At 36.5% G+C, this 11,878-nt stretch overlaps 1 protein-coding gene across 1 annotated transcript in view; it reads right to left on the bottom strand.

Moving 5' to 3' along the window:
• Sbf (SET domain binding factor) overlaps positions 1–11,527 on the bottom strand; it is a 50,950-nt gene extending 39,423 nt beyond the window's left edge. The window contains exons 1-9 of the mRNA XM_088233818.1: positions 11,417–11,527; positions 9,757–9,976; positions 8,742–8,983; positions 6,812–7,065; positions 5,076–5,267; positions 4,018–4,126; positions 2,763–2,899; positions 1,889–2,003; positions 783–967 (exon numbers count right to left, since the gene is read on the bottom strand). Of these exons, the coding sequence (XP_088089944.1) occupies positions 783–967; positions 1,889–2,003; positions 2,763–2,899; positions 4,018–4,126; positions 5,076–5,267; positions 6,812–7,065; positions 8,742–8,983; positions 9,757–9,976; positions 11,417–11,476 (1,514 nt within the window). The 5' untranslated portion in view covers positions 11,477–11,527. The remainder of the gene's footprint in view (positions 1–782; positions 968–1,888; positions 2,004–2,762; positions 2,900–4,017; positions 4,127–5,075; positions 5,268–6,811; positions 7,066–8,741; positions 8,984–9,756; positions 9,977–11,416) is intronic.
• Positions 11,528–11,878: the final 351 nt, after the last annotated feature.

Genomic DNA, 11,878 nt, shown 5'->3' with positions numbered 1-11,878 from the left:
GATTGGTCTACTTATCCATTAAAGTGTATAACCTACTTTCAGTGCCCATAAGGTCAATTTTTAAAAACTGTCACTATAAAATCGCCATTAAGAAATGGATAATGGAGGTGGGAGTGAGCACGGATTGATGAGTGGATCAGGCCAAATAGGTAGAAAGATGTTTTTATTTATGTGTTTTTATTATGTTTTGTACTCAGGGTGGCCGGAGAAGCGATGGCCTCATGTTGAGGGGTATCCGAATCACGACCATGTATGTTCCGCAATTTTGCGTATTTTTCGAGTTATGATTTTTAAATGGGTTTTTGAAAATTGTCGACCAGATGGGTTTTAATTTATTTTTTTTAATTTCTGGAAGGTTTTCTAAAGATTTTTTTTTTTTAATTATACTTTTACATATAAAATAATCAGCTTCATAACATTAATGGAAGCTACAAAAGTTTTGACGAAAAATGCAGAATCTAAGTTCGAGCGAGTCAGACTTGAACTTTCAACTTAAAAATAAAAATCTAAAAAGCCAATTCCTTATTTTCTGAGTAATTTAAAAAACTGCGCTAGACTCTTAAGCTTTTGTAATAATAGAAAAAGTGTAGTGCTTTAAAAAGTAGGAATTTTACACACCAGTATCTTTGAAGGCTAATTTCAGCGAATAATGGCGTATTAAGTACTACTTTTTTATATACATCAATAAATCTGTTTAACTGTACAAAAAGTAGCACAAAGATAGAACATGAGCACAGGGTGGCCAGGAAGGCCCGTCGGGCGTCTTTACAGTTACTACTCACTTGATCACTAAATCAAACTGCTGGTGCTGCAGGACAGCCTTGTTCCCGAGCACCCTGTTAGCCAGCTCGTCGCACAGCGCCCGCCGGGCCGAGGGCGCTCGCAGCGCCCGCAGGGCGGCGGGAAAGGCCTTCCGGGCGTCGGCGATCTTGTTGTCGAATATGCACGCCACGCAGTTTCGCAGCACCTAACATTATTAGAAAATTACAAATTAAAGAGATTCTTAGTTTCTTAAACATTGTTCAACACCAACAAGCTACAGAAAGTGGCTTGGAGGGATTTTAGTTTTAGTAAAAATATAACAATTGAAATTTTGAAAACTGTAAAAATGAATAATTATATTATTTAAATTGAAAAATTTAATAAATTAAAAAAACAGTCAAACAATTCTCAGTTTCATTTAAATTATTTATTGACAATTCTTGATGGAATTCCATTGTAATGATGTAATAACTTATATTTCCATATAAGTTATTAATTTTAAAAATACTTGGTACACTTCCACTTATTTATTTTGACTGATGTCTAAAGTCTGAAGATGCCCATTAGAGGGTGAAAGCGCTAATTGGTCAAAATAAATAAGTGGAAGTGTACCAAGTATTTTTTAAATTAATAACTTATATGGAAATATAAGTTATTACATCATTACAATTCTCAGTTTGTTAATTTTTTTTAGAAACTTTGCCATACAATCAAATGCTCCAATTATTTATTGATATTTTTTTTATATCCAATTTCATGTAGAATTGAACTTCTTCATTATACAGTAGGAAGAGATATTGTGACCCAAAAAAACAATCAGCAACAAAAGTGTCCCAATATATTAGTCAAATAAGATTTACTTCAAACCATCAACTCCAGTCCAATCGGAAGTGTAATATTCCAAAAAATAGTGAATTCTATGAAAAAAAGGGGTCGAACGAGTTAAATACAATTTCTTTCTAGTAAATATAATCGAGCATAGCTCTGAAACAAATGTGAGATAGAGAGAGAACAGAAAATAATAATAGTGAGGTAACTCAAATAAATTTTCTTAATTAAAGCGGTTGGTTCTATTTTACTAGAATAGTTTTAAAATCAAGAGTAAGAATATTGTCGAATGTCATACCTCGAGTCTTCGTGCGGAGTTAGGAAGGGCCAAGGAACACATGGAGTCCATGTTGGAGTTTGGTGCCGGGCCTGATGGGACGATTCTTGGCTGGGCAGGTCGCATCGAGGATAGTCTAAATAATAAGAATTTTGGCAATGATCACACTATTAATCCCTATAAAAATAAAAGACATTGTTTTTAAAATGTCAATATCATCAAATGAGCACATAAAATGGTTTAATATGCAGGCAGCTTTTATTATTATGGATAACTTATATAGCGCTATTTTCGTAATATAATACCTCAAGGGTATTGACAGATATTTCCGTTTTTTTATTATTCCTTTTTATGTACTTAATTATACCAAAAAATTTGGTTTAAATTTTTAAAAATGCCGAGTTATTAATAAATTCAATTTTTAAACTAGATCTTATACCACTTTTTGAATAATTTATTACTAAAGGAGACACCCCCGATACAGTTTCATTTCATCATTGTTTCCATTTTTTTTTTTTATCATACTACTATATAAAAAAAGTTATACATAATTTAGATTTAAAAGTCTTCCTCACTAGGGAAATTGGTTCTAAGGAGATTTACATAAGTCACATGTAACTATAAAAAAAAAAATTCTTCTACGCTAATTTACTTTAGCCAGATTTTGATTTATTAAAAAAAAAAAATGTTATTTGCTAACTTAATTTCAAGGAGAAGTATATTAAACAATTTAGCAGAGAAATTTTGTGTAAAAGTGAGGAATTTTGACAATTCAAAAAAGACCGTCGCATAAAAGTCACCAGACAAATCCTGAGATTCCCAAGTCTATTTTGCTGGTAATCTTCGACTATACACATAAGGCCAAGTGGTTGAACAAGACGAAGAGTGGACTTACTTAGCGGCGAGACTGTTTTTGGCCAGTCCATCCTCTATGATGGCCTGTATCCTCTTCCCATCCAGTCGGGGAAGGGGCGGCTGATGGATTCGGGCGGAGACTCCTTCGGGAGGGCGCAGCACCCTCTGCTGGTAGCCCTAATGGTACACATAATAATGTTTAATAGTTTGTTCCGTTCCGTCACACATCAGCTCAAACAGGGTCATCCGCTGTACAGTCCTGATTTGGCACCCAATGATTTTTTCTTATTCTTACATATCAAAAATAAATTGCGAGGTCAATGTTTTTCGACGCCTAAAGAAGCGGTTGATACGTTCAAATCACCGTACTCAAGTCAAGTACCGTTTTCACAGAACCTCAATCGGACTGGAAAAAGTGCTTCAAAAATTGATTCAAACGCATGCAAAAGTGTATATCTTCAATGAGAATATTTTCAAAAACACTACAGCCATTTTCGATTATGAATATTTGTTTTTACTTGTCTATCTCAAAACTTAAGTAGCAACCCTCGTACTATATAATAAATGTATAATAATAAAAAAAAAATCTCTTAGCTTGATAGTCTATTTACAAACCTATTTTACAATACTTTCTCATTATAGTTATTATAAAAATAGTACAAAATTGTGACAAAAATATGCTATAGTTGAGGTCCCGAGTTTGATTTTCAGGTCGACGTGATTTAAAAGGTAGTTTAAATTAACAATAAAAACTTAATTAAAAAAAAAAAAAAAATTACCAGTGACCGGGTTTCATCGTGACCGACATCGTCAGACTGGTGGGAGACTAAACAAATTTCTATGTCATATACGAGTGCAAGCAGGGGTTGTAAATCATGATTTTATATAATTATGGAAATAAAAGAATTTAAATTAAAATCATTTAAGTTTTAATAAGTAATCATTCAAAATTTATAAATAAAAGTGGAATTTATTATTATATATTAAAATGCAGTTTCACCAAGAAATGTCAGTAGAAAAACTCAATATAACAATAAAAACCCTAAATTAGCAAAAGCGTAAGATTTCATCTTATCTTCATGCAATAAGCGGTAGAGATACCCCGCATAACCCTCGGATGATGTGCGAATATGTGTTCTGTCGAGCTCTGGCATAGCTAAGAAAACATATGTACTCGATAAGATCAGATACATTTAGAATCCAGGGCCCGCAGAAATTAACTGTGGGAAAGAAAGGAAAATCAAGTTTGAAAAGATCGAGCTGATGAATATGAACTCGAAATAGATATGATATACCTGGGGATTGGGGTTCTCATTAATATAAAGTTGTTTGGCGAGTTCTTGAATGTGTAAGAGCTCCAATTCTGGATCTTGACTTTCCATCTTCAGTTGCTCCGGCATATTACTGAAATTAAACAAAAGCCTTACTTTACTAGCCATAAAAGTAATTTTGGGACAGGTATTGATGAAGAAAGAGTGAATAACAGGAAGCTCTGTTGGCCTTCCTCAACAGCAGAGTGGTTTCAGACTGGAATAATTCGACAATTTCACTAAGGTCCACCAATTTAAAAACCGCTCGGATGATTTCTTGAATCTTGAAACAGGATCTGGACTTTTCTGGTGTAAGTCTTTCTAGATTTAAACAATAACTGAAATAGACCAGATCTTGTCTCAAAGTTGTCTTTTTTTAAAGTATTATTTCAGAGTTGCCTCGGTATTCAAGAATATAATATATTGGTGAATATTGACCTCCTAATTTATATCTAAACTCAACCGGACAGCGTCACAATACACTGCCGCATTCCTTCCGTGCGCCTTGAACGTAGACCCTGACTATGCAGTAATACCTCTATATTCGTTACCTACTAAAATCTTAATTTATGTACTTTCTTATATAAATAAAGATTTTATGTACAGCCCTTTACATAAAGCCAACTAAGCCTTCAAAAAGTTTTAAGAGAATTTTAAGAGCGAATGATGTTCAAAATTTTAACCCAATATAATATATCTCTGCTTTTTACCTTTATCCTTTTTTGTCTTCAATTATAAAGCGCCATTTTTGTGAAAAACACCAATAACACATAAATATTCTAAATTAATAAAAAAGTCAATATTTATCGATAGAAGACCTTAACAATTTAGGAACTTTTCGGCTTCGTAGCTTTATATTACCATCCCTGATCCTATCTGCGTCGAGTCCCGGGGCAGTAATAGACTGCAGAATAAACAAATGAAATCTAAAACCCAAAGAAATCATACAAAAAATTAACCATTTGAATATGTGCCGCACATTGCGGACAACAACAGGGTCCGCATTGAATAGACTAATATTTATACAGATTATTTTGCCGCACCTGTAGAGCTCGTCCCAGACGTCGCACACCCTCCAGGGCGGACCGCGTTCCGCCACGAACGCATTGAAGAACATGCAGTCCAGCAGGCGCGCCGTGAACTGGCAGCTGCTGAGCTCCCGCGCGCCCAGGAACGCCGCGCGGTGGAACGTGATCACGGGCGACGGGTTGATGCGGATTATGGTGAGGCAATTTCTGGAAATTAATTATTTATTTATCAACGGTTCAAAGGACCTTTTACAATAAAAAGTTTTACAAAAATAATCGCAGCAGTAAATAATTTTATATGTAATACATAATATGAAATATAATAGAATAATTGAAACTACACAATGAGGAAGTTCAGTGGTTTTTTTTAAATTTTTTATTTGTTAATAGACTGTTAAACTAAATCAAAAAAAAATTTTTTTAAGTTTTATATATCGTATTATCGGCGCTACGATTTTTCAAAGTTTTGTATTTCTGAAATAACTCCGCGTGTAACGTCAGAGGTTCATTTCCGCTTATTCTCATTCAGTTCTTCCCATTGGTCCAGAAGCGACAAGCAGACCGGAAATCTTCCATAGCTCTCAGATCATAGGTCGATTCACATGAACCAGTGACGTCATTTAAAGTAGTGCGTTTTTATAAAAATATTTTTTATTATTTTTTCTGTACATTTTCAAGAAACTTTGTGGTACAATTTAATGCTCTAATTTTTACCCCGCGTAAGAAAACATTTTTTGTATCCAATTTCCCGTAGGGCTGAAGTTCCTCATTTAGTGAAAGTAAAATGTAAAAAAAACAAAAATAAAGTAAAAAAGAAACATAACATATCTCAGATGACAAATAAAAGAAAACAATTAACATGAGAAAATCTTATGTTCTAAATATAAATACAACAAAGTAAAGTTGAGAATAATTTAACATAAAACAAGAAGTTTTTAGAGCAATATAAAAACTTAAACTATCTAAATAATACCATTATTTTATCAGTTAGTCGGAAGAAGTTGCCATTTGGCAATTAATCCACCAACATACAATAATTTTTTTCTAAAAAATAACGAGTGAGAATACATTTTAATTAATTAACAGAGTTTGTATAGAAAATATCAAATATTTTTTCAAACTTATTTCCATACCTATCTATCCTGGATATAGGTGAATGCATTTCGAAGTTAGTTCAAGAATTGTTACAAAATAATAATTCTTTACTTCTAGTACACATACCAGGTATTCGAATTCGAATCAGTTCAAGTAGAGCAGGGCTGTCAATTATTGATTTCATTATATTAAATAAGAATAACAAATCAGCTATAACCCTTCGGTTTTATATATTCCGGATAATTTTTATAGCGCCATTTTTGAAAAATCACATCAAGGGCTACAATAATCAGATACTGTAGGATTGCCAAACATGTGTTTATTGAAATACAATAGACACTTAGTACCAAAAACCCAACGATATGTTGGTGCATAAGAAAAATGACCAGTAAATAATAAGTTAAAAGAGTCAACACATAAAGCAAGAAAATTTTAACGACTTTCTAACTTTTCGACTTGTAGTTTTCCTTTATTAAACCTTTAGCTACCAGGCCTCAAATTACAGAGTAAGAAGACTGGAATTAGCAAATGACAGTAAATTAATACTGGTAAAACTCATACAAAAAATGAACCTCTTGAGTAAGTGTCGTTGACAACGGGGCCCACATTGAACGGGTAGAGATTAGTTTAAATTCATAATTGAAAGAGTATCAGACCTGTATCCCTGCATGAGCTGCGCGAACAGGCGCATGAAAACGGCGCGGATGTGCTTGTCCAGCAGCGCGGGCTCCTGCGGCGGCGCGGCCGGCGGCGCGGGGAAGGCGCGGTCGGCGCCCGCCAGCGCCGGCTGCAGGCACGCGCGCAGCGCCGCCAGCGCGCGCTCCAGCAGCGGCGCGCGCGGCGGCGGCAGCGCCAGGCCGGCCGGCGACGCCAGCGCGCCGCCGTCCAGGTCCGCCACCAGCACGTCCATCTGGGGAGGAGACGTTAATTCGTTACTCGGATCGGTAGGGGAGACAGACAACAAACAGCTTTGAATTTGACTTCGTTTCGAAAACATTGGCCGATACGAAAACGTTTTAAGTTCTTACAAGAGTCTTTGAACCGCGACCATGTTCGGTAATGGTACACATTTTTTTAAACTTATGTGGTTCAATATTTTTTAGTTTAAAAGCTAATATAGTTTATTCATGCATTGGAGTTGGAAAAATGTGTGCTGGTGCTGCACCCAATTGAATAAAATTATGGCTGTCGATCTCTACTAAATAAAAGATATGCATAAATAGTGGACTGTATAAAATATTTATTTAATTAAGAACAGTGCGCTCTGTGACGACCGAAGACTTTGAGAAAAAACGAAATAGAGAGACTGTTGTGCTATTTTTATATACTATACAATGAGTACCCACCAAAGCAACAATACTCTGGTATGGCATACACAAAAATCAATACGAATTTAAATAAAGAACTATATTAAAGAAAAAACTTAACAGGAGTATTTTATTTATAAAGGTTAGCACCCATATTCGTAATGTCATTGAGTAAAGATGTGTATTCATTGTTTTCACAGTGAAGGGGGACATACACTTTGGATGAGAATTTTAAAATTCATTTGTTATATGTGATAGTGCCTATAAAACACAAACTAGCGACAGACTGATCATTCACTGCAGAGCCAACAAAACAGGATGTGCTGGACGTAGTGGAATAAAATTTCAGCATTGGAATTCAGAGGAAAACAATGTTTCCAAATCAAAACTGTTAGATTAATTAAAAATGGTTAGTTTTAACGGAATCGATAATGCTCCTATATGGGTGTGAATCTTGGCACCTTACCAAAACTCAAAATACCAAACTCCTGAGTTTTGAGAGTAAGCGTTTAAGAAGAAAATTGGCTTAAGGTGGTTTAATTTTATAATCAACATTGAAGTCTTGAGAACAGACGCAGCAGCCTCCTGTAATAAGGATTTTTAGAGTACGGCGTTGGACCTGGCTTAACCCAAGTTGCCTCTTCATTATGTCTACGGGCTCCCGCCGTCCTGGAAGGCTGTCGATAACAATCTTTCGGCCTTATTCGGAGAGATTAAGTGACGTGGGAGGAGGCGAGAGTTCTGGCTAGCGAAAAGGTCTCCCGGAGGCATCGGTGATGTCCACATGCTCCATTCAGGATGTGGAAAAAGAAGAATGGACGCGCAAACAGCTGATGATATATGTATAAGAAAATTGATAAATTATAATATTTGGATCCCTGTTTATAAATTTAATATGAATAGAATTAAGAGTGTCAAATAAAAATTCCTAAAACAAGTAGAATATAAATTAAATTTAGAAATTATTCAGCATCTCTAAGATTTAAAACCTTGATTCACTCACATACAGAAGAGATATCAACGACCAGAGCCTGCTTAACAATAGGTTTAATTCGCCGGAACTAATTAGTCTACTTGCTTACCGTGTCCCCTCTAGACGAACTTAACTGTCTGATCTTTTTTTTATTCCGAACATCAAAGACGTCCAACTGATTTCAAAACTTTGTATTTGCGCTCCGGTAAAATGGTCTCAACAGCGGATATAACTTTTTGCTATATCACTTCCGAATTCTTTATTAGTAAAAAAACGATTTACATAATGGAAGCCTCGCCTCCTTACCAGATCCTCGGCCTCCTCTTGCAGGGACGCGTGCACACCCATGACGAAGGGCGTGGGCGTGTTAAGCACCTCGGTGAGGCCGGCGGGCAGCAGCGGGATGTAGACATGCGCGTAGCGGAAAGGGAACATGAGCGCCGTGAGCGCGCGGCATGCCTCCGACAGGCGCGAGTATGCGCGCGATCGGAACAGCACGCGTTGCTCAGTCATCACCGCGCACCAGAGCGTCACCACGTTCTGGATACCTGGAAAAATCAAAACAATTTATATCACTACCTGTGTTTGAATAAAAATTAACTCCGTCACAAGTCATTTAGGATAAATCGATTACAGTGTTATTATTATTGGTTATAGCCAAGCAGCTTTTGCTGATGCGCCTATATCTCGTGTACTGCTTTTTGTCTGCGTTCTTCTTCCTTTAAAAAAGCATCCAAACGGTTTTTGAACTGGCTGACCGAAATGGAATGGACAATTAGACTTCGCAATTTATTCCAGTCTGAAACTACCCTGCTGGAAAGGAAGTGTTTCTCGGGATTGAGGTGGAATCGGGGACGATAGAGCTTCCAGTTATGACCCCGTAAATTTGTGTTGGGATTTAATTGATACATCTCATGCAGGGGGCTGTCATAGTAATCAATTAATTAATGATGTTATGGGTTGTGATAGATTTCCAGTTTACGGAAGCCATTTTTTAAAAATATTTAAAATATTTTTATGCTAATGACCTCTACCTTAAATAGCGGGTGGAGTAATTTCAAAATAACAAATCATAGGAATACATAAAAATAATATTTTTTGGCTTAGTTCAATAATCTTTTAACAAATAGAAAAATATTTTTTTAAAAACCACTGAACTTCCTCATTGGACTTCCAATGCAGTGCCCTATGCGCCATTGGCTATGGATAGCGAAATGATGATTAGTAGACCGGACCGCATGGACACCGGACAGTAAAAAGTAAGCCTCGGATCTAGTCGGCCATCTGCGATCCATACAACCAAGCTGAGATATCGGTTTACCCATCATCTGGAACAGCGCGTACACCGAGGAGTGCGTGACGGGCAGCGAGGCGCTGGAGGGCGGCTGCAGCGCCTGGCGGTCCCCGGCCCCGATGCTGAAGCGGACCTGCGGCCCCCCGGGCCCCGGCACCTGGATGCAGCCCAGCACGTTGCCCACGAGGATCTCCAGCGGCACCCCGATGTTCTCCACGTACACGGTGTACATGATGCCCAAACAGTTCTAGAAAACGAGGGACTCTTTTACCGAAAGTTCATTATAATTATTATTATCATTTATTATAGAAATTAAAGATGTGCGATGCTTGTAGCAAAATTTTGATGATTATAATCGGCCATTCGACAGCATTAAAAGTTTGCTAAAAACCTTACTGTGGAAATGAAATATTTACAACCAAAATATACAACAATGTTTTGAGTATGTCCAAATGCTTGCAGACTGGCTGGATTGGCGTTGCCTAGTAGGTGAATTGGTTCAGCAGAATTAATCTCACCCACATGATAAAGGTTTCAGCTCTTTTACTTCACAAAAGTCAACAGATGGATGAGTTGAGGAAATGTGGATGTTCAAACATAGGCAGAATGGTGAATGTTATGTAAATGCCTAGACCTCCATATTCCCTCCTCAAAAATGTTTTCATTCTCTGTTGTCACAAATTAAAAATTGAAAGAAATCGCAATGCAAAAAAGTGCTGACTTGGAAAAAAAAAACCATTACGGCGGTAGTGTATCTTCGTGATCGCTCGTGAGAATTAATCTTCAACTATACCGTCATCGTGGAGGTATGATGTCCTTAACTTCCAATTGCAATCGCAGCCCATATCACTCTGACTTTGCGTACATGGCATGCTTTCTCTATATTCATATATCTTCTCATGCACGTGCGCCAATTATTCCAACTTTTGACATGTCTGTCTTCAAATATTTGCCAGATTTGGTCATCCCATGTCATTCTCGGTCTTCTTTGTTTTCTGCATCCATCAACATTCGCATCGTAAATCTTATTAACTGTTCTTTCGCCGTCCATTCGCTCTACATAGCAGAACTCCTATCTTGAATTGGTCGATAATGCATATCTCAGCCTTGTACACGGTTTTCAGAGCCAGACTTCAGAGCGAAACTTCACAGGAACATTTCTCATGGTAAGCTTTAAAAAAAATCTTAATAATTTTTTTACAAAAAGTCATTTATAAAAAAATAAATAAAAAATAGTGATCTCAAAATGTAGCAAATCCTTAATTTCTCGGACAAGCAGTCCCTCCGCAAACCCCTACCCATCTCCTACCCAGCCGCTTCCCTTGTCCGCGTCTGGTGCGTATCGCTTCGTCGGCCAAATACTTTTTTATCGCATTTTTTTGGGGTAGGGGTTTGCGGAAGGGATGCTAGTTCGAGAAATTATAGATTTACTGCATTTTGAAATCATTAAAAAAAAATTTTTTTTTTAATGACTTGGAAAAACTTTATTACGATTTTTTTTAAAGCTTACCATGAGGAAAGTTACTCTGAAGTTTCGCGGTCTGGCCCTGAAAAGCCGTGTTTAATGCACGGATCACAACTTATGTGATATTTTTAGAGTTTACATATTTCATAGGTTCACAATAAATTATTCTGTACAACAAAATTACCATAATATATGAAGAGGTAGAAATAGAAGAATAGTTACCCTAAAGGTTTCGATGTGATCCAGCCGGGACACGAGTACCAGACACTTGGGGGCGTACATGATGCTGTGGTGGGCGATGGTCGGAGCCCTGCCGCCCTCGATTGGATCTTCTTCCTGAAGAAAAAAATATATTCAATTTATTATATATATAATTCAATAAATAACTAAGCGCATAAGAATATATCATAGTAAATGATCATACAATTTATAAATTAAATATACAATGTTACTATTGAAGCACACATAAGAATATTTTATTTCATTTATTTTTTGCACCACAACAGGCTAGAAGGCCTAATCGCAGCGGTGAACTACAGTACAGAACACCCAGGGTTGACAAAAATCAGTTTTTTTTTTAAATATTAAAAATAATAACCATCAGCTGTCGCCGACTGTTACATGCTAGTAATAATAATATATATTTCCATTTTGTGTTTATTATATAGAAATCTATTAACATGA

This window comes from Micrasema longulum, unplaced genomic scaffold (assembly GCF_059751315.1).
Source record: "Micrasema longulum isolate JH-2025_06_02 unplaced genomic scaffold, ASM5975131v1 h1tg001151l, whole genome shotgun sequence".
Lineage (NCBI taxonomy): Eukaryota > Metazoa > Arthropoda > Insecta > Trichoptera > Brachycentridae > Micrasema > Micrasema longulum.
Note: the sequence above shows the minus strand (reverse complement) of the source record. Positions and strands in the feature narration are given on the sequence as shown.